Source organism: Zalophus californianus, chromosome 7, assembly GCF_009762305.2.
Source record: "Zalophus californianus isolate mZalCal1 chromosome 7, mZalCal1.pri.v2, whole genome shotgun sequence".
Taxonomy (NCBI): domain Eukaryota; kingdom Metazoa; phylum Chordata; class Mammalia; order Carnivora; family Otariidae; genus Zalophus; species Zalophus californianus.
This window is the reverse complement of record NC_045601.1, coordinates 15,179,529-15,205,209: the sequence shown is the minus strand read 5'-3', so window position 1 is coordinate 15,205,209 and position 25,681 is coordinate 15,179,529. Positions and strand designations below refer to the sequence as shown.

At 37.6% G+C, this 25,681-nt stretch overlaps 1 protein-coding gene and 1 long non-coding RNA gene across 5 annotated transcripts in view; one reads left to right on the top strand and one right to left on the bottom strand.

Moving 5' to 3' along the window:
* LOC113927530 overlaps positions 1 to 19,095 on the bottom strand; it is a 46,350-nt gene extending 27,255 nt beyond the window's left edge. The window contains exon 1 of the long non-coding RNA XR_003521658.2: positions 19,013 to 19,095. This is a non-coding gene — a long non-coding RNA (uncharacterized LOC113927530). The remainder of the gene's footprint in view (positions 1 to 19,012) is intronic.
* ESR1 (estrogen receptor 1) overlaps positions 1 to 25,681 on the top strand; it is a 380,127-nt gene that overhangs the window by 223,989 nt on the left and 130,457 nt on the right. For 3 of the 4 annotated variants that reach the window (XM_027603414.2, XM_027603412.1, XM_027603413.1), the window contains one exon: positions 3,645 to 3,980. The exons of the other annotated variant lie outside the window; for it this stretch is intronic. In XM_027603414.2, the coding sequence (XP_027459215.1) occupies positions 3,645 to 3,980 (336 nt within the window). The remainder of the gene's footprint in view (positions 1 to 3,644; positions 3,981 to 25,681) is intronic. 4 annotated transcript variants of the gene reach the window in all.

Sequence of the window (25,681 nt, the reverse complement as noted above, 5' to 3'; positions counted from 1 at the left end):
CTCCTTGACTCACCTCCTCCCTTCCATTGTATTTTGGGCAGTCTGTTTGTTCATTCATTCATTCATTCATTCATCCATCCAGTGAGTACTGAATGATTCTTGACTGATGTCTTTCTCCCTCCAACCTGAAAACTTAATGGAGGGTAACATGATCTATCTTTGTTTACACTGTATCATCTGTGAATATACATTATAAGTAGTGAATACATTTTTACCAAATGAACAAATACTTTGATAAATTTGATAACTGCTGCTATTAGTACCTGTGTTGAATCTAAAATCCTTTTTTGGAAATCATTTCGTCTGTACTATGACTGCCAGGGCCTTTTAAAGTGGGTGGTAATACTGTGTTTTGTTTTGTTGTGTTAACCTTCTATTCCATTGTCTTTACTTTTGAAATCTTTAAAAAATAAATTACATTTATAATAGAAAGCATAGTCCTTATTTTTAGGAAATAAAATGCTTATGTGTTGTTGTGATCAGGTAACTCCTGATTTCATCTTAGGAAAAACAATATAATTTTTACATTTTTTCTTTAGTCAAATCCCTTGCTTTTATCTTTCCATGTAGATTGGATATTAAAAGATTTTTATTGCTGCTACAGATTTCCTATAAGATCTGTTCACATTACCAATCTTTTTCTAAAGTTGTAGAGTAGGGAAATAAAGAATATTTGAATAATACACTAACACTGAAGAACAATGTAATTTTTTATCCCAGTCCCCACCCAAAGTAGGTAAACTTTAATCACAGTTCATCTTTTCAAAATTTTGACCTCAAAATTTCCTAAGGAATGTGACCCTAAAGGAAGTTTTTGCTTTTGATTCCTCCCCGCCCCCCCGATTTTTCACTCTAAGACTAGTGGTCTTACATCACAAATGGAAGACCTTAGAGTCATACAGTTTTGAGAAAGTATATTGAAGGTCACCTAGTGCAAATGCTCACTGGATAATCCCTCCAGTAACATCCTCATAAAGTCTTTGTGTAGCTTATTATTGGGAATCTCCAATGATCCAAGTATCATTTCCCATGGCAGCAGATTCTACCTTTATTGTCAGCTTTGACTATTGCAAACTGCTTCCTCATATTGAACTCTACTCATAGTTTCCACATATTTCTTCTGTGTTACCATTTGGGCTCATAAAGAGCAAGTTGAACCCATCTCTCACTTAGTTTGGGCTGCTATAACTGAAATACAATAGATTGCGTGGCTTAAACAACAAATGTTTATTTTTCACAGTTCTGGAGATTGAGGAGTCCAAGATCATGGTGCCAGCAGATCTGCTGTCTGAATAAGGTCTGCTTCCTGGCTTGAGAGAGCTGTCTTCTTGTATCCTCTCATGGTAGAGAGAGCAAGCTCCTACTAGCTCTCTGGCCTCTTAGAAAGGCCCTAATCCCATTCATGAGGGCTGTACTCTCATGACCTAATTACCTACCAAGGGCTCCACCTCCAAGTACCATCACTTTGGGATTAGATTTCAACATATGAATTTTTGGGGACACAAACATTCAGACCATAACACCATCTTTACAGGATAGCCCAGTTGAGGGTGACACTCATGTTTCCTCCAAGTCTTCTTTTCTCTATGATAACCCCTCTTAGTTCCTCAGTTGATCTCCATGTGACTTGATTTCACATCTCCCCACTCTCCTAGTTACTCTAATTTTAAAAAGTTTATTTTGCTTATATAGGCAGCATCCAGCAATGGGTGTGATAACTCCAGGTCTGCACTAATGAGCTGAGAGTAGAAAGTATCATCTTTCTTAATTCAGATGCTCTTATCTCATTAGCGTGCCTGGCAATGAACTAGTTGAAGTGCCTAAGGACAATGGCAGTTCAGATACATCTGTTCTCATCCGACTTATTTTATTTCTGGATATTTTTAGATTCGTCTACTTTGTTGATAATTGATTAAATTTTAAAACTGTTAACTGGAAAAACATCTTCATTTTAGAGCCAGGATCTGGAATCATACTTAATAGAGAATGGTCTTGGACCTTCCTACGGAGCTGTTTCCCAGTATTTACTTTAAAGATTATTGTGAGGACTAAATTACTTGTAAAGTGCTTTTATGTAAGTGTATATAAAGTGCTTACAGTATATGGTGAGTGCTGAGTGTGTATTAGTGATAATAATCTTTACTATTATTACTTATTCCAAGAGTTCTGAGAAATGCTTATTTTAATACTGAATAAATAGGAAGGGTCTGTGACTTCGTTATATTTTGAAGGCATTGTCTAATATATTTAATCTAGACCTACAAGAATAAAAGTTACACATAAAAAATTCCACCACACATTTGTCCAGATTCTTTGACAAATCAGAACAGAATAGAACAAAGTTCTGACGTTAGTTATTCATTTGTTATGGAGTGAGAAAACAGGTAATATATTACAAAGTGTATTCTCATATCTTTAATATTAAAAATAATAGTGTTAGCTTTTTACCAAAATGATTATTTTTTCATATAAATCTTAATTTTTTAATTTTTTATTTTTTTTAAAGATTTTATTTATTTGAGAGAGAGAGAGAGTGCACAAGCAGTGGGGGAGAGGCAGAGGGAGAAGGAGAAGCAGACTCCCTGCTGAGCAGGGAGCCCTACCTTGCAGGACTCGATCCCAGGATCCTGGGATCATGACCTGAGCCAAAGGCAGACGCTTAACTGACTGAGTCACCCGGGCACCCTGAGATGAATATTTTTGAAAATATGGAAGCTTCTGTTAATTTTTGTCTTTTTAAGATATTTGTTTCTGCTGATATATTTCAGCACCGGAGCATGGCCTTTTCCAGGTTACGATGCTGAGCTAAAACCTCAAAGAATCACTGCAAAAGAGATTGGATTCCCCTTCTCTCTATAATTTAGTTAGTGAGAACCACAGTTGGGTAAGCCTTTGGGGGGCAATTATTTTCAACTGCTTTAAAGCTTTTATATTAGGGAAACAGAAATACATTTGTGAAAATCTTAGAACCAAGTAAACAACTTGACTGTCTTAGGTCAAGTACTAAGTAAGGTGATAAGATACAGCTTAGTCACAAAGACTCGCTGAGCACCTGCGGGATCCAGAGGTTGTCAGATACATTTCGGATAAGTCATTCCCCTTCAGTGTCTTCCGTTAAGAGGCCTACTTGGACAATTAGGAAGTGCTTCTTTCATTGCCTTTTAAACTTACTGTTAAAAGAATATTCATAGCAGAAACAGTCTTTGATGCTAAGCCATATTTCAAGAATAAGTAATTATTATAATTCTGTTCCTTTTATAGCATCTGTGACGTGCGCGTGCACACACACACACACACACACACAAGCAGTTTGTCAGAATCGGCTTGTACTGGCTCACAAAAGTCCACTGTTAACTCTCCAGGAGTTTTGTAAACCACTTGATATCAGACAAGTAGCTTGAAATTTACCACAGTGGAGTATTTACTCGGTGGAAATCAGTGAATGCTACACATCAAAGCCCTTTTTTCCTCTTAGGCAGCTGGTTGATAAACACTTACTAGCACACCTGTGCCTCAAAATATTTATGTAAATAAAATAAAGGCTATTAGCATTGAAGTTGGTTTTAGTAGGAAAGTTTACATGAGAAAAAGAAATAAAACTGGGTATTTTTTTTTTTTTTTTTTTTTTGTGTGTGTGTTCTCAGGGATACGGAAAGACCGAAGAGGAGGGAGAATGTTGAAACACAAGCGCCAGAGAGATGATGGGGAGGGCAGGAATGAAGTGGGGTCCTCCGGAGATATGAGGGCTTCCAGCCTTTGGCCAAGCCCGCTCTTGATTAAGCATACTAAGAAGAACAGCCCAGCCTTGTCCCTGACAGCCGATCAGATGGTCAGTGCCTTGCTGGAGGCTGAGCCCCCCATAATCTATTCCGACTACGATCCTTCCAGACCCTTCAGTGAGGCTTCGATGATGGGCTTGCTGACCAACCTTGCTGACAGGGAGCTGGTTCACATGATCAACTGGGCAAAGAGGGTGCCAGGTAAGAACACTAAGCTCAACATTTATTTTGAGAGTCAATAACTACTCATGACCTGGTTGTGCTGGCATGGGAGAAGTAGGGAGAAACAACAGCTTGCTATCGAATTGGTTTCAAGGTTACTTCTGAGTTTGTTCATTTTTACTATCAACATACTGTCATTCTCCTGGAAATTAGGAAATAATGTTTTAAAATCAAAATCTAGAAGATGAAATTCTTTCACCTGATATTTATTTATTTTTGTTTGTTTGTTTGTTTTTGACATGATTTATTTTTAACCAAAGAATCTGGGATGGTCACAACATAATAAGTGCATGTACTATTATGTGTTCATACTATCAGAAGTTTTTAACACAGAATGACCCATGCACTACAGATTTGTAATACTGAGAACTTTTGTTTGAAGCACCTCAATTATTAATAGAGAATTTTATCTTAAGATATTTTCTTTTAAGATCTTTATGGACTAAAGAGATAATAACAGGTGTCTTTACTGAATGCCGGTTATTTACTCAGCTGTTAACTCTTAATATTTTAGGAGAAAGGTAATACAAAGGAACCATAAATTAGGTTCTCATCCCTGAGAGGAGCTTGTAGAAAGAATCACTGGCTGAAGTGACACTTGGTCCTTCAGTTGGTTCTCTCAGAACTGGTGTTCCTTTAAAACTTGACTGTTGCTCTTGTTCAGGGAGAAGAACTCTAATTATTATGGAAACAAGACTAGAAAATGACCTTCTCTGTGCCCCAACATATCCAGTCAGGAGCTAATGTAGATGAACCGAGGCAAGAGGAAGTTACATCTTTTTTCTGGGCTTATAGAACAAATGAGTAATGGTTTTAGAAAGAGATCGTTTTGTGTGGTTTCTTTTAATAGATGAAATTAATTATTACCTATGAAGCATGGGTTTTTTTTTATTAAACTAAAGAAATGTAGAGTTTTGTACTTGCATTTCAAAGTTCACTGATTATAGACCAAGTGAACAAATATCTGGCCTTATAGACTATTTCATGTATTTGCACCTATTAACATGAACTTGTGGTCCTTTGAATAAGGAGCCAACAGTGTTTGATCCCAACTTGATAGAGGGCATCCATGTAGGTGGTGGAGATTGCATTAAATGGAGACATGAGGACTGACAGGCATATTTAGATTTTTAGGGTCAATCCAACTGGCAAGTAAAAAGTGTTGGCCATCTTTGAAATTAAGGGTTTTATTGAGCACCTGCCTAGCTTAGCATTCTCATGTGAAGCAGATGCATGTAAGCAGATGTTGGAATTTAAATGTAACATGGTTATAAGCTTTGTCTTTATATTTGTTACTGCCTTTTTAAAAAATACTTTGGGAGAAGAGAAAAAACAAAACAAAACAAAACAAAACAAAACAAATAATAGCCATATACCTGAGAGCCAACTCTTGGTTGCTGTTAAGTTTTATTGTCCTATAAGCATATATTTTCCCTCTTGAAGTCTTGTCAGTATTAATTCCAAAGCACTGTTGTATACAAGTATATATTTTCATACTTATCTGTAGATTTCCATCATGACATTTTTATAATTATAAAAACTTGAAGGATGTGTGAAATAACTGGAATGAAGTTCAAGTATATTAGCAGTGAATGAACTATTCATGGCAATAATCTTCTAAATTTGGGAATGAAATGGAGACAGATATCAAGGGAAAGAAAATATGTCCATGCTTAGCTATTCCATTGTTAAACCCAGAACTAAACAAAATTTATGATAATGAGATGTATAGCAAAACCACTTGATTATATTAGATTAAAAGACCGAAATGATTCCAAAACCCTTGGACAAAACAGTGTCTTATAACTTGATGGATAAAAAAGAATTATAAAGGCAGAAATGAAAATGTGTGTGTACACTATTAAAATACAGCTGTTGTAAATCAAAAGCCTACTTGTCTGACCAAGCAGCATAAAAATAGTCATTGATTTTGAAAAGATGAAAAATGAAGGAAGAAAAAAGTCTTCAGGAAAAACTTTGAAGATGATTGTCAAGCTTTACAGAAAACTGACAAAATCACATTTTGGAAAGCTTTTCTATATCCAAATGCCATCTGTCATAAAAAAAATAGCCCATACCAAAAATCTGATATAGGCAATATTGCATTTATATGGTGATAGTTTGAGGTTAATACAGAGCGAATACAAGACATCACTGGTAAGAGTAGCAAGAAAGCCAGTTCTAGAAGTACTTGGAATTAACTACATGATTCAAAAACCTGCATGGAACATTTGGTTAATCTTTAGTTTTTATTTTTTAAAAGATTTTATATATATTTATTTATTTATTTATTTATTTATTTATTTATTTATTTACATGCGAATGGTGGGAGGGGCAGAGGGAAAGGAGAGAGAGAATCTCAGGCAGTTTTGATCTCATGACCCTGAGATCATGACCTGAGCCATAATGAAGAGTCGGATGCTTAACTGACTGAGCCACCCAGATGCCCTTTGGTTAATCTTTAGATACTATCAATAGAACAGAAATTGTGAGTTGACTTCATTTTTAAAAACTTCAGTTTTAATGAGGTATAATTGACAAATAAAATCATAAGCTATTTAAAGTTGTGGCAATTTGGTATATGTAGGCTTTGTGAAAGGATCCCCTCCCATCTAGTTAATTAACATATCCATTACCTCACTTTTTTTTTTTTTGGTGAGAACTTTTAAGTTCTACTCTCAGCAAATTTTAATTATATGATATAGTGTTATCAGTTATAGTCATCATGATTTATATTAGATCCTCAGACCTCTTTCATCTGATCTGACAGTTTACATTCTTACGAACCTCTCCCTATCTGTCCCACCTGCCAACCCCTGGCAACCACTTTTCTACTCTCTGTTTCTATGAGTTTGACATTTTTGTCTCCTTAGATTCCACATCTAAGTGATACCGTATAGTATTTTTCTCTCTCTCTCTCTTTGGCTTATTTCACTTAACATAAGGCATTAAGGTCTATCCATGTTGTTACAAATAGCAGGATTTCTTTTTTTCTCCTGGCTGAATAATATTCCATTATATCTGGATCTAGGTTTGTCAGATCTTACTTGTTCATTTATCTGTTGATGGACACCTGGGTTGTTTCCCTATCTTGACTATTATGTATAATATTGCAGTGAATGTGGGAGTGCACATATCTCTTTGAAATCCTGCTTTCAATTCCTTTGGGTATATGTCCAGATATGGGATTGCTGGGTCATATGGTGAGGGGTTATTTTTTAAATTTTTTGAGGAACCGCTATACTGTTTTTCACAGTGGCTGCACCAGGTTATAGTCCTATCAACAGTATACAAGAATTTCTTTTTTTCCACATTCTCATCAACACTTATCTGTTGTCTTTTTGATGAAAGCCAGTCTAACAGGTGTGAGGTGATATCTCATTGTGGTTTTGATTTGTCGTTCCTTGATGATTAGTGATGTTGATCATCTTTTTATATACCTGTTGGCCAATTTGTATGTCCTTTTTGGAAAAATGTCTATTCAGTCCTCTGCCCATTTTTTTTTTTCTTTTAAGATAGAGCATGAATGCAAGTGTTGGGGGGGAGGGGCAGAGGAAGAGGGAGAGAGAATCTTAAGCAGGCTCCATGCCCAGCGCAGAGCCTGATGCAGGGCTCCATCTCACAACCCTGAGATTATGACCTGAGCCAAAACCAAGAGTTGGATGCTTAATGGACTGAGTCACCCAGGGGCCCTCTCTGCCTATTTTTTAATCAGATTGTTTTTACTGCTTTTGAGATGTATGAGTTCTGTATATATTTTTTGATATTAACCCCTAGTCAGGTATATGTTTTGCAGATATTTTATCCTCATTTAATAGATCGCCTTTTCACTGGGCTGTGCTAAAGTTATTTTTAGCATATTTGATATAGTTCCACTTGCTTATTTTTGCTTCTGTTGCTTTTGCTTTTGGTGTCTAATCCAAAAAAATCATTGCCAAGATTGATGTTAAGGAGCTCTTTCTCTTTTTTTGTTTTTTTGGTTTTATGGTTGCAGGTTTTACTTTCAAGTCAATCCATTTTGAATTGATTTTTGTGTATGGTGTAGGATAGGGGTCCAATTTCATTCTTGTGCATGTGGCTGTCCAGTTTCCCATCACTTTTTATTGAAGAGACCATCTTTTCCTCATTGTATATTCTTAGATCTTTTGTTGTAAATTAATTGACCATATATGCTTGGGTTTATTTCTGGATTTTCTGTACTGTGCCATTGATCTATGTCATTGTTTTTATGCTAATACCATACTCTTTTGATTACTATGGCTTTGTAACATAGTTTAAAATCAGGGAGTGTGATGCTTATGCCTCCAGCTTTGCTCTTCTTTCTTAAGATTACTTTGGCTATTCAGGGTCTTCATGATTCCATAGGAATTTTAGGATTTTTTTTCTCTTTCTGTGAAAAATCTCATTGGAATTTTGATAGAGAGTACACTGAATCTGTAGATGGCTTTGGGTAGTATAGACATCTTAATGGTAATTTTTTTTCCAGTCCATGACCATGAGGTATCTCTCACATTAAGTCTAGTGTGTTGTTTAAGACCAATGTTTCTTTTTTTTTAAGATTTTATTTATTTATTTGACAGAGAGAGATAGAGAGAGCAGGAACACAAGCAGGGGGAATGGGAGAGGGAGAAGCAGGCTTCCTGCTGAGCAGGGAGCCCAATGCGGGGCTCGATCCCAGGACATTGGGATCATGACCCAAGCCGAAGGCAGACGCTTGTTTCTCTATTGATTTTTTTGTCTGGATGATCTATCCATTGTTGAAAATGGGAGATTGAAGCCTTCTATTATTCTTGAATTGCTGTCTATTCCTCTCTTTAGGTCTGTTAATGCTTGCTTTAGGTATTTAGGTTCTCCATTGTTGGGTGCATAAGTATTTACAAATGCTTTACCCTCTTGCTGGATTGACCCCTTTATCATTATGTAACGATTTTAAAAATCTTATTACAGTCTTTGCTTAAATTCTTGAATTTTATTTTGTATAACTACCCCTTCATTCTTTTGGTTTATGTTTGCATGGGGTATCTTTTTCTATTCCTTCACTTTCAGTCTTTTTGTGTCCTTAAACCTGAAGTGAGTCTCTTGGAGGCAGCATATAGTTGGATCTTGTTCTTTTATTCATTCAGGCACTTTATGTCTTTTAGTTGGAGGATTCAGTTCATTTACATTTAAAGTAATTATTGATAGGGTGTGTACTTGTTGCCGTTTTGTTAATTGTTTTTGTTTGTTTTGTTGTTTCTCTGTTTCTTCTCTTGCTCTCTTCTCTTGTGGTTTGATGATTCTAGCAGTGGTTTGCTTGGATTCTTTTCTTATTTTTTGTTTATCTACTATAGATTTTGCTTTGTAGCTACCATTAGGCTTACATGTAACAACTTGTATTTATAACATATATTGGTGATTTGTGACAAATTAAGTTTGAACACATTTTAAAACTCTATTTTTTTACTCTCCCCCCCGTGTTTTATGTTTCATGTCACAATTTGCATCTTTTTACCTTGGGCATCCATTACAAATTATTATAGTTATAGTTATTTTTACTACTTTTGTCTTTTAACCTTCCTACTAGATTTATAGGTGATTTATCCATCACCATGACAACATTAGAATATTCTGAATTTGACTGTATGTTTACCTTACCATTGAGATTTATACTTTCATATGTTTTCCTATTACTAATTAGCATCCTTTTATTTTAGCTTGAAAAAGTACCTTTAACATTTCTTGTAAGGCTGGTCTAGTGGTGATGAAGTTCTTCAGCTTTTGCTTGTCTGGTAAACTCTTGACTCTCCTTCAAAATTCTGAAGGGCAACTTTGCTTGATAGAGTATTCTTAGTTGGTGTTTTTTTCTTTCAGCACTTTGAATATATTATGCTGCTCTCTTTTGACCTGTGAAGTTTCTGCTGAAAAATATGCTGATGCTGATAGTGTTATCTGCTGATAGCCTTATCTGGTGGTAGCCTTCTGTGTAACAAGTTGTTTTTCTTTTACTGCTTTTAAGATTCTTTTGTCTTTAACTTTTGACACTTTAATTTTTATGTGTCTTGGTGTGGGTTTCTTTGGGTTCATCTTTTTTGCAACTCTCGGGGCTTCCTGGATCTGGATGTCTATTTCTTTCCCTAGGTTAGAGAAGTCTTCCACCATTATTTCTTTGAATGAGCTTTCTACCCCTTTCATTCTCTCTTCTCCTGGGACCCCTATTAATATGGATGCTGGCTTTCTTGATGTTGTCCTGTTCGTCCTTCATGCTATCTTTACTCTTTTTCATTACCCCGCCCTTTAACTCCTCTGATTGGATGAATCCTCTATCATGTCTTTGAGTTTGTTGGTCCTTTCTTCAGCTTGATCTAGTCTGATATTAAAAACCTCTATTAAATTTTTCAGGGCAGTTATCATATTCTTCAGTTCTGTGATTTTTGTATGGAATTTTCTTATATTTCTTATCTCTTTGTTGATATTCTCACTTTGTTCGTGTATTGTTCTGATTTTGGTGAGCATCTTTGTGATTATTTTGTACTCTTTATTAGGTAAAGCACTTACCTTCATTTCATTAGTCTGTTTCTGGAATTTTATCTTATTTCTTTTGTTCAGAACATATTCCTCTGTGTCTTCATTTTCCTTGACTGTGTTGGTTCCTGTGCATTAAATGAAATAGCCCCCTCTCCTAATCTTGATGGAATGGTCTCATGTAGGAGATAAACTTTATTGTTCAGCCCAGCCTGAGCTCTTGGTTGTCTCTCAAACTTTTGTGATTGTCTAGGCAGACTTCTTTGTTCTTAGTGGTTCCGAATAGTTGAAAGTTGTCAGTATCCCAAAGGGGAGGATCTCACTGAACACCTAGATTCAGGCTGATTGGTAGCTGGATCCTCAGATACCAGCTTTTAAAGGATACAAATATATCTTGTGTGTATATATATACACACAAATGATTGGGAGATGAGAGTTTCTGTTTGCTCCCTCTGTGCTGAGCCCTGGTTGGTAGCCACTTAGGAACTGTTTGTTTGCTACAAGCCTGTGGAATTGGGAAATACAAGCCCTACTGGCCAATAGAACCAGGTGATCAAAGGATGAGTTCCCTGGGCAGCAGCCACAAAAGTGTGTGTACAAGCTCCTTTTGGGGAGAGATAGGTGATTTTTGGAGCAGAGTTTAGGGAGAATGGTGTACTGCTTCTCCAGTCTCTGAGGAGGACCACAGTCAGTCTCTAGACGATGCTAAATTAGAACCTGACCCACAGGTAGCACCTCTCAAATTATGCAAATAGACCTCTTTGAGACAAAGATGGGGAGATGTTTACTTCTTCTGTGCTGAACCCTGGGAAGATAGACAGTGAATCCTTGTGAGCCCATAAAGAAGTTTCTTTCTTTGCTATAGTCTTATATTTCTCATGTATTTCAGAGACACCTGTCTTGGTGGAAGTCTTAAAAGCTGGACTGCTATATGTTGGGTCCAAATCTTTCACTCCTCAGAGAGGGAGTTTTGAGTTCCCTCAACAAAACAAAGAGGCAACCCACGGAATGGGAGAAGATATTTGCAAATGACACTACAGATAAAGGGCTACCAAGATCTATAAAGAACTCAAACTCGACACCCAAAAAACAAATAATCAAGTCAAAAAATGGGCAGAAGACATGAACAGACACTTCTCCAAAGAAGACAGACAAATGGCTAACAGACACATGAAAAAAGTTCATCATCATTAGCCATCAGGGAAATCCAAATCAAAACCACATTAAGATACCACCTTACACCAGTTACAATGGCAAAAATTGACAAGGCAAGAAATAACAAATGTTGGAGAGGTTGTGGAGAAAGGGAAACCCTCTTACACTGTTGGTGGGAATGCAAGCTGGTACAGCCACTTTGGAAAACAGTGTGGAGGTTCCTCAAAAAGTTAAAAATAGAGCTACCCTATGACCTAGCAATTCCTGGGTATTTAACCCAAAGACACAGATGTAGTGAAAAGAAGGGCCACATGCACCCCAATGTTCATAGCAGCAATGTCCACAATAGCCAAACTGTGGAAAGAGCTGAGATGCCCTTCAGCAGATGAATGGATAAAGAAGATGTGGTCCATATATACAGTGGAATATTACTCAGCCATCAGAAAGGATGAATACCCAACTTTTACTTCAACATTGATGGGATGGAGGAGATGATGCTAAGTGAAATAAGTCAAGCAGAGAAAGTCAATTATCATATGGTTTCACTTATTTGTGGAACATAAGGAAGAGCATGGAGGACATTAGGAGAAGGAAGGGAAAAATGAGGGGGGAGTTGGAGGGGGAGACGAACCATGAGAGACGATGGACTCTGAGAAACAAACTGAGGGTTCTAGAGGGGAGGGGGGGTGGGGGGATGGATTAGCCTGGTGATGAGTATTAAAGAGGGCACGTACTGCATGGAGCACTCGGTGTTATACAAAAACAATGAATCGTGGATCACTACAGCAAAAACTAATGATGTATTGTATGGTGACTAACATAACATAATAAAATTAAATACAAAAAATAGATTACCAAAAAAAAAAAAAAAAGAAGATGAAGAAGAACACTGGTGTGTAATAAGACTCAGAAAGCATTTTGTGAACAAATAAATAAATTAGTCAACCAAAAAAAAAAAAAAAGAAAAAATAACTTATTTTTTTCCCTTTGCAATTTAAAAACAATAGCAAGAATGATAAAATCTACCTACCCAGCTCTGGCAAGGGATGCTTTTTTTTTTTAATAACGTGTTTATATCTGCTTTTTGATATCTAGCTATAGAAAAGGCTTTTCTCTTTATTGTTCATTCTGAAATTTGTTAATCTTAAAAAAAAAAACACTTTACATAATCTATCCATGGATAGAGATTTAGTTTTAAAGGGTTAGATTATTAAATCTTAATTTATTATTACTCTATACATGGTGAAAACTTGTTAGCAAGAATAATATTGTTTACCTAAAGGTCAAGAAAGGAAAAAAATGACTGTGAAGTTGTTATATTTTTAAAATCTGCATCACACATAATTGCATCATTGCCTAGTTGATTCTTAGTTTCGTGCTAATGAAGTACATTTAATTTTTTTTCCCCTAGAACCTTGAATCACATCACAAAACTGTTACTTTGATTTATTAAAAATTATGCCTTTTCCAAAATTCACATAATTATACATATCTCAAGGGCAATTTCATACTTCAAGTTCTAGTTCTATCTATTTAATGACTGTTTGGATAAATATCTAGTCCTGGGCTCTTTGTTTTCTTTTAAAAACTGATAACCAGTAACCTGACAGTCTCACTGACCACTGGGCACAAATCGGGAAGGTGTGCTGAGACTGCTGGCCCAGGAAGAATAATAAAGGGAAAATGACAGTTGAGTTCAGTTTCCTGGGAACCGTGCTACCTTAAGCACTTCCTCATTCTTTTGGTGGCAAAATAGGCCACCTTTTTCTTTCTCCTTTCCCTCCTCAGTCCCTGCCTACTCAATACTAAATGAATCCCCACTTCTTTCTCGGTCCCCGACTCCCCACCATTTTCTTTGTGTTCCCTTCTTGCTCGGTTTTGGCCCTGGGGGGGAGAGGATCCACTTTCTTTGGACATGACTCCCACTGGCTACAAGCTCTGTTTCTTAGAAACTTCTTGTGTTGTCTTGAGGGTGTGTGGTTGTCTTAGCCGTTCCAGGGCTCGAGGCTTCTCCTGCCCCTGTGTTCACCACGAATCCAGTAATTAGCTTCCCTGACTCTAATACTCGTCCTCATCATTCAGATCAGCAGTGACGCACAGGAAATGCTTATTGAATGAATGAATGAGTAAATGAATGAATAAAGGGTGTTTTTTTGCAACTTCTGATTTTAAGAAATCTCTGAGCACTGTTAGAACTCAATTTTTCCATAAAGAAGTGATCTTTAAGTCTGTGGTGTTATTCTCTTTTACCTCTCTTCAGAATCTACCTGCTGTTCTAATCTCTCTCTAGCAGCTGCCTGAGCGAGATTCATTTCCGACCTCTCTTTTGTATGGGGCAGAGCAATATTCAGAGGAATGAACAGAGCTTGAGCTCTGAGGACTTTAACAGGCATCACTTGGCTTGCAGCAAGTTAGTTTCACTTAGTGTATGTAATTTAAAACTTAGAATGGGTAGGGACAAGGGGGCAAGGAGAGGGCACAATACCTCAGTGTGGGAACTGGGAGCATCTTCAAGGAACACATTCTATTCTGGGAGGTTCTTGTGGATTTCAAGGACTTGGCTATCCTATGTAGTGCTCTGAGACTCAACCTGTAATCAGACCAGTGGACCCTGCTCTCAGGCTGTCATAATGTCCCAGCCTATCTTGGCAGAGCATGGTGATGAAAAATGACATGGAAGGATGGTGACATCCTGGAGAGGTGACAGATGCATATGTTTCAGGGTAGATTCGTGGTTTAGATTTACAACCATTCTATAAATAAGAGCCTTGGGACTGGGTTAGAATTACCCTAGCATGAATGGTGGCAGCCCCTCTGGGCTGGCAATGCAATGCAGAGCTTTCTTTGGAGTGTTCCACGTCCAAGTCAGCCCAGCTCGGCTTTTCACTACTCCCGTGGGAGCTCTGGTTGAAGCCCAAGGAAAGCAGCTGCTTACTAGATTTGTCTTTCACATGAAACTTTGAAGCCCCATAGATGCTTGGTGGCCCAGAAGCCTTTTGCCTTTAAAATCCTTTTCTCATCTTGAGAGTGTTTGAGGAAAATGCCCCATTTGGGCCTCTTTGCCCCACCCTACCCAGGGTTCTTTCACAGTGAGTGTGGGTCAGGGCCTCAGCATCTGCATGTTTATCTTGAGCTGGATAATGTGTGGTGCTGGGTGTCCCCGGGCCACCCTGTGGGAAATGTTGGCCTGTGGCTCTTTGGCATGGAGAATGTCAGTTTTTTGGTCACTGTTTAGATGTATTACTATTAAAGTGTGTTGAAGTAGATTGAATTGTGCTCCCCCAAAAAGATACATTGAAATTCTAATGCTTCGTACTTTGGAAGTGATCTTATTTGGAAATAGGGTCTTCAAGTTCAAATGAAGTCACTGGGGGTGGGCCCTGATCCGTATAAAAAGGGGAAATTTGGATGTAGAGATAGAAATGCCCTGGAAGGAAGATGGTATAAAGCCTCACAGGAAGAAGAATGGCCATGCAATTGGAGCCATGTACCTCCAAGGCAAGGAATGCCAAAGATGCCAGCAAACACCAGAAGCTAGCCAGGACAAAGAAGGATCCTGCACAAGAGTCTTCAGAGAGATCCTGGTCTTACTGACTCCTTGATCTCATACTTCTGGCCTCCAGAACTAGACGGCAATAAATTTCTGTTAAGGCACTCTTTTTTTTTTTTTTTTTGTACTTTGTATGACAGCCCTAGGAAACTGTTACACATTGTATTAAAAAGAAAAAGGTGCCTGTATTTTTGAGGCAAAAGAAATAAGGAGCTTTTGATTTAAAGAGGAATGTTTGGCTCACCTGGTGTAGGCCTGGCTAATCATTTACTCTTTTTTGCCCGCCCAAGTGGTTCACTGAACTTCTGGCTTTGAAGTTGACTTAGGATTTTAACAGTTCCATGAATCTACCTGGCAAGTACCTTTAAGAAAATTTTAACCCACAGAAGAATGTTTTAATCTGGTACCTTAATAGTTTCCTTTTCTACATTCATATCTTTGATCCATTTGAGTTTGTCCCAGTGTTCAGCGTGAGGTGTGGTTCCAGAAGCATTGTTATACAGATGGATGCACAATTGTATCAATTCCATTTATTGAACAGCTTCCTGTAGAAGTATTTTTAAGACTTCCTTTACAGTTGACCTTCCAAGGTGACTATTGTTAGAATTTTTAGAGTAAATAGATGCTGGTTTATGTGTTTGGTTATTTTTCCCAATTCTGAAATCAAAAAGAAAAAAAATAAGCTATTCAGTCAGAAGTTACATGTTTTGCTTCACTCACAATAACTGAATATAGAGTGTGAATGAGTCTGTCCTGTGTCGATATAGTTCATAATTTTCCATTACTCTTAGAAATAGGGGCAAAAGTTCATGAGGCTTGATATGTTTAAAAAAGCCCAGCGCCAAGAAGAGTTACTGTTCAATATTCATAGGACAGAAAAACTGTTCCCGGGAGAGAAGAAGAAGGAGATATACCAGGCTTTCCTTCTCTCTTTTCTCATCTGTTGTAGGTGTCTCCCAATACTCTAGTACTTGGTCCTGGGTGCCACACCTGCTTTTAACCAACTCGAAAAGGTACTCCCCTCAGAGCTTCACCTGTTAGTTTGTAGATTCCTGATATCCAGATTTCTTTCTGTAGGTTGCAACATCTAAACATTCTGCTCCCACAGGCCACCAGTTCAAGGTCATGCTTCCACCAACATATCTGAAACCAAACGTGACCTTTTCCTTTTCTCTCCTTTATAGCAAACTCATTTGCTTCTCCTGTTCCTTGGCATTTCTGTGAAAACTCCACTCTTCTTCATCTGACGTTGGAATCATCTTTGCGTCTGGCTGTTCTTGACCATGTACTATCAGTTCTTTCTCTCCAACATCTCTAGATATTGACTTCGTTTTTGTCCCACTGTCACTAGGCTGGCCCACATCCTTCTTGTTTTCCAAGACTGAATTACTATAATATCTTCCTAACTGGTCTTTTTGGCTCCAACTTCTCCTCCCTTCAACTCAACCCACTCATCACTGCCAGAGTCATTTCTGTAAATCGTCATTTCAGAATGCTTCACTCCCTGCATTTGTTTCCAAACTGGTGGCTCAAAACAACAGAAAGGTACAGTGCTGGAGCCTGGATGTCTAAAGTCAAGGTATCAACAGGGCCATGCCCTCTCTGTAGACTCTGTGGGAGGATCCTTCCCTGCCTCATTCTAGCTTCCGGAGCTTGCGGGCAATCCTTGCCATTCCTTGGCTTGCAGATGCATTTCTCTACTCTCTGCCTCTGCTGTCCACATGATGTTCTCCCTGTAACGCCTGTGTCCAAATTTTCCTCTTGCAAGGACACCAGTTACGTTAGATTTAGGGTCCACCCTAGTCCAATGTGACGGTCATCTTACCCGGTTACATCTGCGAAGACCCTCTTTTCAAATAAGATCACATTTACAGGTTCCGAGTGGATATGAATTTGGGGGGAGATAACTATTCAATTAAAAATTTGGTAGTGGACTTGATTGTCTAACTTAGTAATGGCTTTAACAGATAAATGATAGTGTCCCTTGAAGCCTAGAACATAGAATTTGACTTTGCCTCATGTCACCTAACCCGAGGTTAGCCTTAATTAGAGTAGAAAAACTCTTCACCAACTGGCACTCTCCCATCTTATTTGCACTCTACTTTCCCACATGATCTCCTGGCCCCATTCTCTGCTGGCTATTCTCCCCTTCACATAGTGTATTCATTTTATTTATTTAATGTTTTGCTTGAATTCCTGCATCTCCCTCATTCTGTTTCAATTCTATGTTCATTTTTTCCCCTGAAGGGACACCTCAACTTCTACTTACTTTCTGAAACTTCAAACTACTTTAGCCAACATAATCGTGGACTGAGTTTGCTGGGGTGGGACAACTAGTCCAGGGTCCAGAGTATCTTGTCAGAGGTATATTGCTGAACTAAATCAGCTGGAGTCTAAAATACAGCAGCAGCTCTTAAACTATCGTCTTATTTCACTAATAGTAGATTTGTTGCTGGATGATTCATTTATACTGTGGTTGGATTTCTTCTTTTAAATGGAAAGATGGATAGTTTTTATTGGCTGGGTATCTATTTTTGTCTAGAGGACTTTGTCAAGGGAAAAGTATTTCTAGAATCTGAGTTTGACTTGCTTAAGCCATGAACTTGTTTTATAAAAGTTGTATATGTGAAAAATGAGTTTATATTAGATGAATCATATTCTAATTGTAGTGTGTGTTTCATTTAAATAAAACCTACTATAGATACTCATGTGAATTGAGCATTCCTTTGACAAAACAAATGTTCTCCTTTCCATGGGAATATGATTCTTCACAAATTGAGATTTCTTAACACAATGACCATTTTGGATGGACTTTGTACAGATGCCTTGTCAGAATGATGCTGAAACTGTATGGCTTCTCCAAGATACATGTGGTCGACTTTCTGGAATGACTACATTTGACCTTTCAGCATCACCAATTCTATAATCTGGATTTAATACCCCAAACAGTGGTATATTTATACCCTCTGTGGGCTTAGCTCCTGTGTGTCCAAAGCATCAACATGGCCAAGCTGAAGTTTCAATTTCCCTGCTTTCCAGTGGAGGGTACACCTCAGTGATGTAAGATGTTAGTTTTCTTTAGGGGGTGGAAGAACAGAGAACTGCAAAAGGTAGAGAAAACCAGCATTGGCCCTCATGAGATCTAAGTTTATGCGGAGCCGTAAAAAACAATGGGAACCTTGGAAACATTCTCAGTAGTGTAGAATGAAAAAAATTCACCTTTCCCCCCATACATTTCCCTATCTAATCAATACTTTTTAGAGAAACCTCAATAAATAGAGTTGAAATTTGTTTCAGACAAATTGCAGGAACCAGAGAGCTCTAATCAATAGGTTTACACTGTAGTCTTTATATTAGACTATTGTTCAGACAGTTTATTTTTGCCACAATTATTACTTCTTTCTCCTCACCCCACCCCCAGCTCTCAAATACTCATGTGTTAAGCATTTTTCTTGCTACTGTGAAAATAAATCCACCACTTCTAGCAAGTGGTTAAACACTGAAGCGGATTGGAAAGTGTTAGTACTTGACTAGATAGAATATAGCTGTCTTCCTATTCTCTCAATCAAATACTTTATTTCCCAGAGAAGGCAGTATAACTGTTCTCTTAAGGTGATTCATAGCTGAAAGGTAATAGTCATTCATTTGGGAAACAGATGCCTGCTCTATACCCCTGCAGTTACACAGAGGGTAAAAAATGAGAAAAACTGCAGTCGTAAAGTTCTTTTATGGCTTGTGGTATTTTAACATTAACAGTAAGGTAGATACACCCTTGGAGTTGTTTATGTTTAATTTTTAAACTCACCTGAGTCACCATAAGCTGCTTGGTGTTCAGTTCTTCTTCAAAAGGATATGTGACAGAATTAACTGTTCCTGGTTGGGAACCCCTAGTTCCAGGGAATCTTAGGATTTCAGTTCCGTTGCCTTGGTTACTAAACTGTTCCATGCAGTTTGCTCAACTTTGAATGGGTACTTCTCTTAGGAACATTATCCCTTGTAAGTAAATTGCTCGAGGTGTGGAAATATAAGTTCCGTTTAAAAATTCTTGAGTCAGGTTCACTGTGATGTAGTTTAAAAAAAAAAAATGGCCTTGTTCTCTTGGTCTAGGATTTATCACTGAGTTGCTCGCAAATCCCCTAACACAATGACATGAAAAATAAGAAGTGTAATTGCTTAGTAAAGGTGAAATTTAATAAAATGGTGGCAGTGCCCTTCTCCAGAGGAAATTAAGTTTCTCTTTGTAGTATAGCATGTGTTTTGTGTGACCATTTCATAAACATGAAATCTAATAAAGTGGTGGGCAGTTTCCTTCTCTGAAGGGGATTAAAAGTGTCTCTTCATGGAATAGCATGTCACGTAATGACATTGGTTTTTTTACCTGGTCAAGATATTTGCCAAAATTTGCTTAAGGCATTTGAAATGCATATTTGAAAACTAATGGATAAATGCTGTGAATTTTAAAACTCATTCTCATTCAAGGCCTTGAGCTGTGGAGGAATATTTTCCAAGGCAGGCATTCAAGTTGTGTCTGCCAGTGTTTTTCTTCTTGTATCAATAAGGCAGAAAATGGGATATAAACAGATTTGTTTTTTTCTGTATTACTGTGCACAGTTCAGAGATGTAAGCTGAAAAAAAAGCATATTGGCCTTTCCTGAGTAGATCTTGAAATTCCCCAAACTGATCCAGAACAATGCTGTCTTTATATTGGGTCTGTGGGATTAGAAGGCTCCACTGAGATCGGCTGTAAAAGGCTTCAAATTTAAAAGGTTTATCCATATGTATAGATGTATAATCAATTAGCCAATTAGTGTCTGATAAATATGTGTCAGAACACGTGATTCCCCATCTCATGAAATCAGAAAGGCTTAACTTAAATATCTTTCATTTTCTTGCCTACCTAGTAGCAGACCACTTTGACAGAATCTTTATTGTCAAAGTGATTGTCAAAACTGGAAAATGGTTATTATTGGCCTAGTTAACCAGTTTCTGATTTGTCTTGACTATTGTTAATAAACGGAACTTAAGAATGTATACCAGGAGCCATAGTTTTAAGAGGGAGGAATAGTCTGGAGTTTGGTTGCATAACAATGTGAATGAACTTAATGCCGCTGAACCGAACACTTAAACATGGTTAAGATGCTAAATTTGATGTTATGTATACTTTCCCATAATAAAAAAAGAGGTATAATACTTTATGTAAGATACACAAAAAGGAAACAGGCATCACATGGCAAAAAAAGTAATAGATAAAAATGATACTAAATTCAGTGGTCATTTCTCTTATCCAGAACTTTTAAATTTGATTTTTAGTTAAGACTATAAACATAGTGCAAGAGGGTAAATTGATCAAGCCATGAAGTGGGGTGGGATAATGAAATTATGGTATGCCTTAGGCTCCTACAGAGTCTTTTGTACTAACAACACAAAACCAGTTTTATTCATTTAATGAGAATGAGTTCCTTGCATGTACTTGCTAGGTACTATTCTATGTATAGGGATATCCTGGAGAACAAAACTGACACAATTCCTGCCTTCAAGGAACTTCCATTCTACCATGCTAGTTAGCCCACGAGGAATGTGAACGCTGTTGTAATGGTTTGCCCCTCTTACACCTGAAGAAGTAGAAGCAGAGCTGACTAGCAAATTTATCTGTTACAAATAGTAGCGGACTATGGCAGGTACTGCTGTAAGCATTCTACCTGTATTAACTCAGTTTTTATTGCTTTTATTATCCTGGTTTTATGGATGAGAGAACAGGCATAGAGAGGTTAATAACAGAGTTTCGTATTAGGGAAACAATTTCAATTCTAGAACACTTAACTGTGTGAAACTCTTAGAAGAGATTTAAAAAAGTGATGGCACAAATGTAAAGAATTGTACCATTTTGGCATTATTTGATTTTTTAGAAAACCTTTCCAGCCCCCCTCTCTTGCAATATGACGTAGACATCATCAAGAGGGTCTGTATATTAAGTGATTTAAAAATGCGGCCACTATCTTTGGATGACCCTGGCCCATAATAAGCATTCAATAAATACTAGCTATTGCTGTAGTTGTTGGTTTGAAGTTGTTTGAGATAATTAATTTTGAGTCTAATTTTTAAGACTGTTATGTGACTATTCAGTAAAATCATGAGATGACCTGGCATTTTCAAAACTAGGCTAGAAACCGGTTTTCTAAATGCATTTTTAGTATTCAGCACATGTACTTCTTTTTACTTGTTTTATTAAATCTGTCTTCATGCTTTTATGTCTTTTTTTCCAAATAATCTTAATTGCCACTAATCAAAACTAATTGAGATTTGATTATTGTTTCTTCGCTTTTGTTTTGTTTTTATAAACAATGTTTATATTCCTGAGGTATATCAGCTCCTGCCAATTTTATGAGTTAATATAACTAGAGATTTTGGCTACATTTGGAAGTTTTAAGCTATCCTATAAGCTTAAAGTATGTATACATACAAATATTTAAATGAAATAGGAAAGAATATAGGGGTAAGAAATATATACTGTAGAAGTCCTATTTCAAATATAACTGTTTTAGGATTAGAATGAACCACCTGTTATAACAGACAACACCAAAATAATAGTGGCTTAAACAAGACAAAGCTTATTTTTCTCTCATATAAAATAAACCTGGATTTCTTTACTAGTAGCACGGCAGTTCTGCAGTCAAAACGACCCAAGCTCCTTCTGACATTTTATTCCCTGTCCCAGCTCAAGGCTTCCATTTTCAAAGTCAACTCCTGGTCCTTTGGGGCTACTGGAGCTCCAGCAGTCACAGCTGCATTACAGGGGGATGCCAGAAAGTGCAAGAGGGGAAAGTCAGTAGGGACACGCTTGGCTGAAACAACTTCCTCTAAGCCGACTTCCGGGAGCTCTTACTCAGCACTTTCTCTTATATCCCATTGGTCAGAACTTAGGCTCCGTAGCTGCAAAAGACATTGGGAAATAGAGTCTTTAAACTATGCACATTATATCTGGAATAAAACCTGAGGTCTATTAAGAATAATAATAAGAGTCGAATGCATATTTGGTGGGCAAAGAGCAGTCTCTCTGTAAGAATAAGCGTCAAATCATATTTTGATTATTAGATATCCTCTTTAATAAATATTCTGACTGTCAACATATATCATAGATCATCATTTTAAGAAGGAATCAGAACATCAAAACCCAAAATTCACGTGAAAGCCATATTAGAAAAAAAAAAAAACTACCGTCTATTGAGCGTATTGTCAAGCATTGTGTGAAATATCTTCACAACATCCTTATGAGTTAGATACTATCATTGTGGCCATTTTACAGATAAAGAAACAGAGGCATCAAAATGATAAGTAGCATTCCCAAATGTGGCCTGAACTAAGGAAGTGGCAGAGAACTGCTCAGTCTGATTCCTCACCGTGTGCCCTCGAGGTTGTTGCATGATGCAGCTTCATTTTGTAACTCAGGCAGTATTTCAGGATGTTACAGTTGGTCATAATGTGCATCAATTACCATTTTATGATCTTGTTAAAAATTCGGGCCACACTATTTGACTGTTGGGATTCTGCATACATGTTGTACTGTGTGCATATGTTTTTTAAATGTATGCTGTGGATCAGATTACACACACTCACATTTAACTCAGTACAGTTCTGATACTGATGGAAACTTTTCTATGGGTGAGAGGATGGATGTGTTCTGAGCACAAGTGGTGAACAAATATTACATACTTGTTTTCAGGAAACACCACTATGCTGCATCCCAGAACCCAGCATCAGGGCCATGGAGAGCTAACAGACTCAATGACCTGAAGTTTTTGTGACCCTTCTGCTTTTGCCCCTCCTTGGGATTAAAAGATGATAAATTTGAAGTGGTGTCCATTGGAAGAGACAGAGTTTGTGTGTGTGTGCATGTATGTGCAGTTAAAGAGAGAAGTTCCGTGCATCTGCAGGGGGTGCTGCCTTTAGCGAGGAGAATGGGGTGGAGTGGAGAGGAGACTGGGAAGGGGAAGGGTTTATAGGGCCAGGTTTGGCATCATTTGGAGACTTCAGAATCAGTCACCTAATTATGTAAATATTTACACGCCCCAGTGTATGAACCGGTCATCTTAGAACTGAAACGTTTAGTGGGAAATTCCCCTCTTCAACCCTCACCTTTTTGGATCGTAGAGCTTGGCTTGTTTCTTCTATCTTTGTTTAAATCATTCCATTAATCAACGTTAGTGAGAGATCACTTAGTCATTTGTGAAAGCATAAACTCTTAATTGTTAAAAATCACTGGTGCGGCACACATCTTTCTCAGGAGCTAACTCAAATGCTGATTTTCTCATGAGTTTTTCCTAAAAAAAAAAAAATTTTTTTCTTAGGCTAAATAATCACAGCATTTTTCCTTGTGTCCCCCCTCCTTCCTAATCTTACCTTTCTCGGTCTCTATGTTCCCACATGTCTCCATTTTGTGTCCCCATGGCAATGTTGTGCTGTGGATTGCTCTTATCTAGCCACCAGCTTTTGAGTGACCTACAATGCTCAGAGGTTGCAAACCTGGGCTGGGGGAATTCCTGGCACGGGGGGGGGGGGGGGGGGGAGGGTGGATCTGAGACCCATGAACCCAGGGGACTTGACGCAGTATTGCAATGTGTCTCAATGCTTTTTTTTTTTTTTTAAGATTTTATTTATTTATTTGGGAGAGAGAGAGAGGACAAGCAGGGGGAGCAGCAGAGGGAGAGGGAGAAGCAGGCTCCCCACTGAGCCTGGAGCCCCATGCGGGGCTCCATGCCAGGACTCCTGGGATCATGACCTGAGCCAAAGGCAGACACTTAACCAACTGAGTCATCCAGGTCCCCCTCAATCTTGACTCCTCCAAGTTGAAAAATCTGATCTAATCTAATCTAATCTAATTTAATCATCTAATGAGAATAGTAGAATACTAAAGAGTTAGATTTTCTTAGATACTTGGGCTTTAGAAGACCACAAACCATTGTAATATGTAGGATTTCTTGAGCCTCCAAAACTAAGTTTTGCCCCTCTAAGATGGTAATTGCCCGGATGAAAATGCATTAATATAAGAAGTCCGCTACTCTGTATGAGCACAACAATACATCTTACACATGTATGAACAAGCCCATGGAGACAGTAGATTGTAAGTTCTTTCAGGGCAGATTGTTACGATCCTCAGTTTTTAGAGCAGTACCTGGAACATAGTTGGTGCTTATTAAATATTTGATGACATTGCATGATGAGATTTTATTAATACAAATTCATTTCCTGGGCTCATGGAACAAGGAAAAAATAAAAATTCAGTCTAAGCATTATTGATCTTAGTATTTTTTTGGTTATTATGTGCTTTCTCAATCAACCATCTCTAAAAGGACATTAACTTATATGTGTATGTTGGGGATAGGTCCTCAGACTTTTCTGATGTTCAGATGGAGTCTCTGCACTTAAAAAAATGGGAAAAACACTGCCCTAATGAGCTCATAGTATGGTTGGAAATGGCAGCCATGATTCACTGCTTTGTTATACCTTAAGCTAGAGCTGACAAGAGTTTGCTGATGGACTGGGTATTGAGTGTGAAAAACAGCATCAGGGATGACTCCAGTTATTTTCATCTGATCAACTAGAAGGTGGAGTTGTCAACAATTGATACAGGAAAATCTACAGGTAGAAGACATTTTCTTGGGGGTATATCAGTTCAGTTTTGGACATGTGGAGTTTGAGATGTTTTCAGACAATCTAAGTAGAGATGTCTGGGATTGGGGAGTGGGTCTGGACTTGTTACAATGTTAGAGTCCTCAGTGCAGAGATGATGAATGAAATCTCCAGGGGAGTGCGTATAAAGAGAAAAGAGAAGGAGACCAGAGTTTTCATATTCCTTTTTCTCTATATATCTATTATATTTTTAGATTATGCCACTTTTTCTTAACATGTAGAATTTTTCAAACATCTGAGAAAAAGGGAGAGAATGCTATATAATTCCCTCATACACACTTGTATGTTTATGTGTGAGTTTTTAAAAAGAAAACCTTTATTTTTTGCATCCATAATATTAATACCTCAGTGTATATCCTTACCAGAGAAGGACTTCTAAAAATATGGTCCCATACATAACAATATTTAACAGTAAAATGAATAATTTAATATTAAGTTCCTGTGTCTCTGCCACTCACCTCGGAAATGTCTGTGTATAGTTGGTTTGTTCCAATCATGATCCATACAAGGTCCAAATAGTGCATTTGTTTTGTATGACCTTCCCACCCCCCCCTTTATTTTTTTGCCATTTATTTGCTGAAGAAATGACATAAGTCCTGTAAAATATTCTACAATTTGGAGTTGGCCAATTGAATCTTTATGATAGCATTTTTCATAATCTCCTATAATCCCATCCTTTATTACCTGTTAAGTTTTCATTAGATCTTTTTTTAATTTTATTTTATTATGTTATGTTAATCACCATACATTACATCGTTAGGTTTTGATGCAGTGTTCCATGATTCAT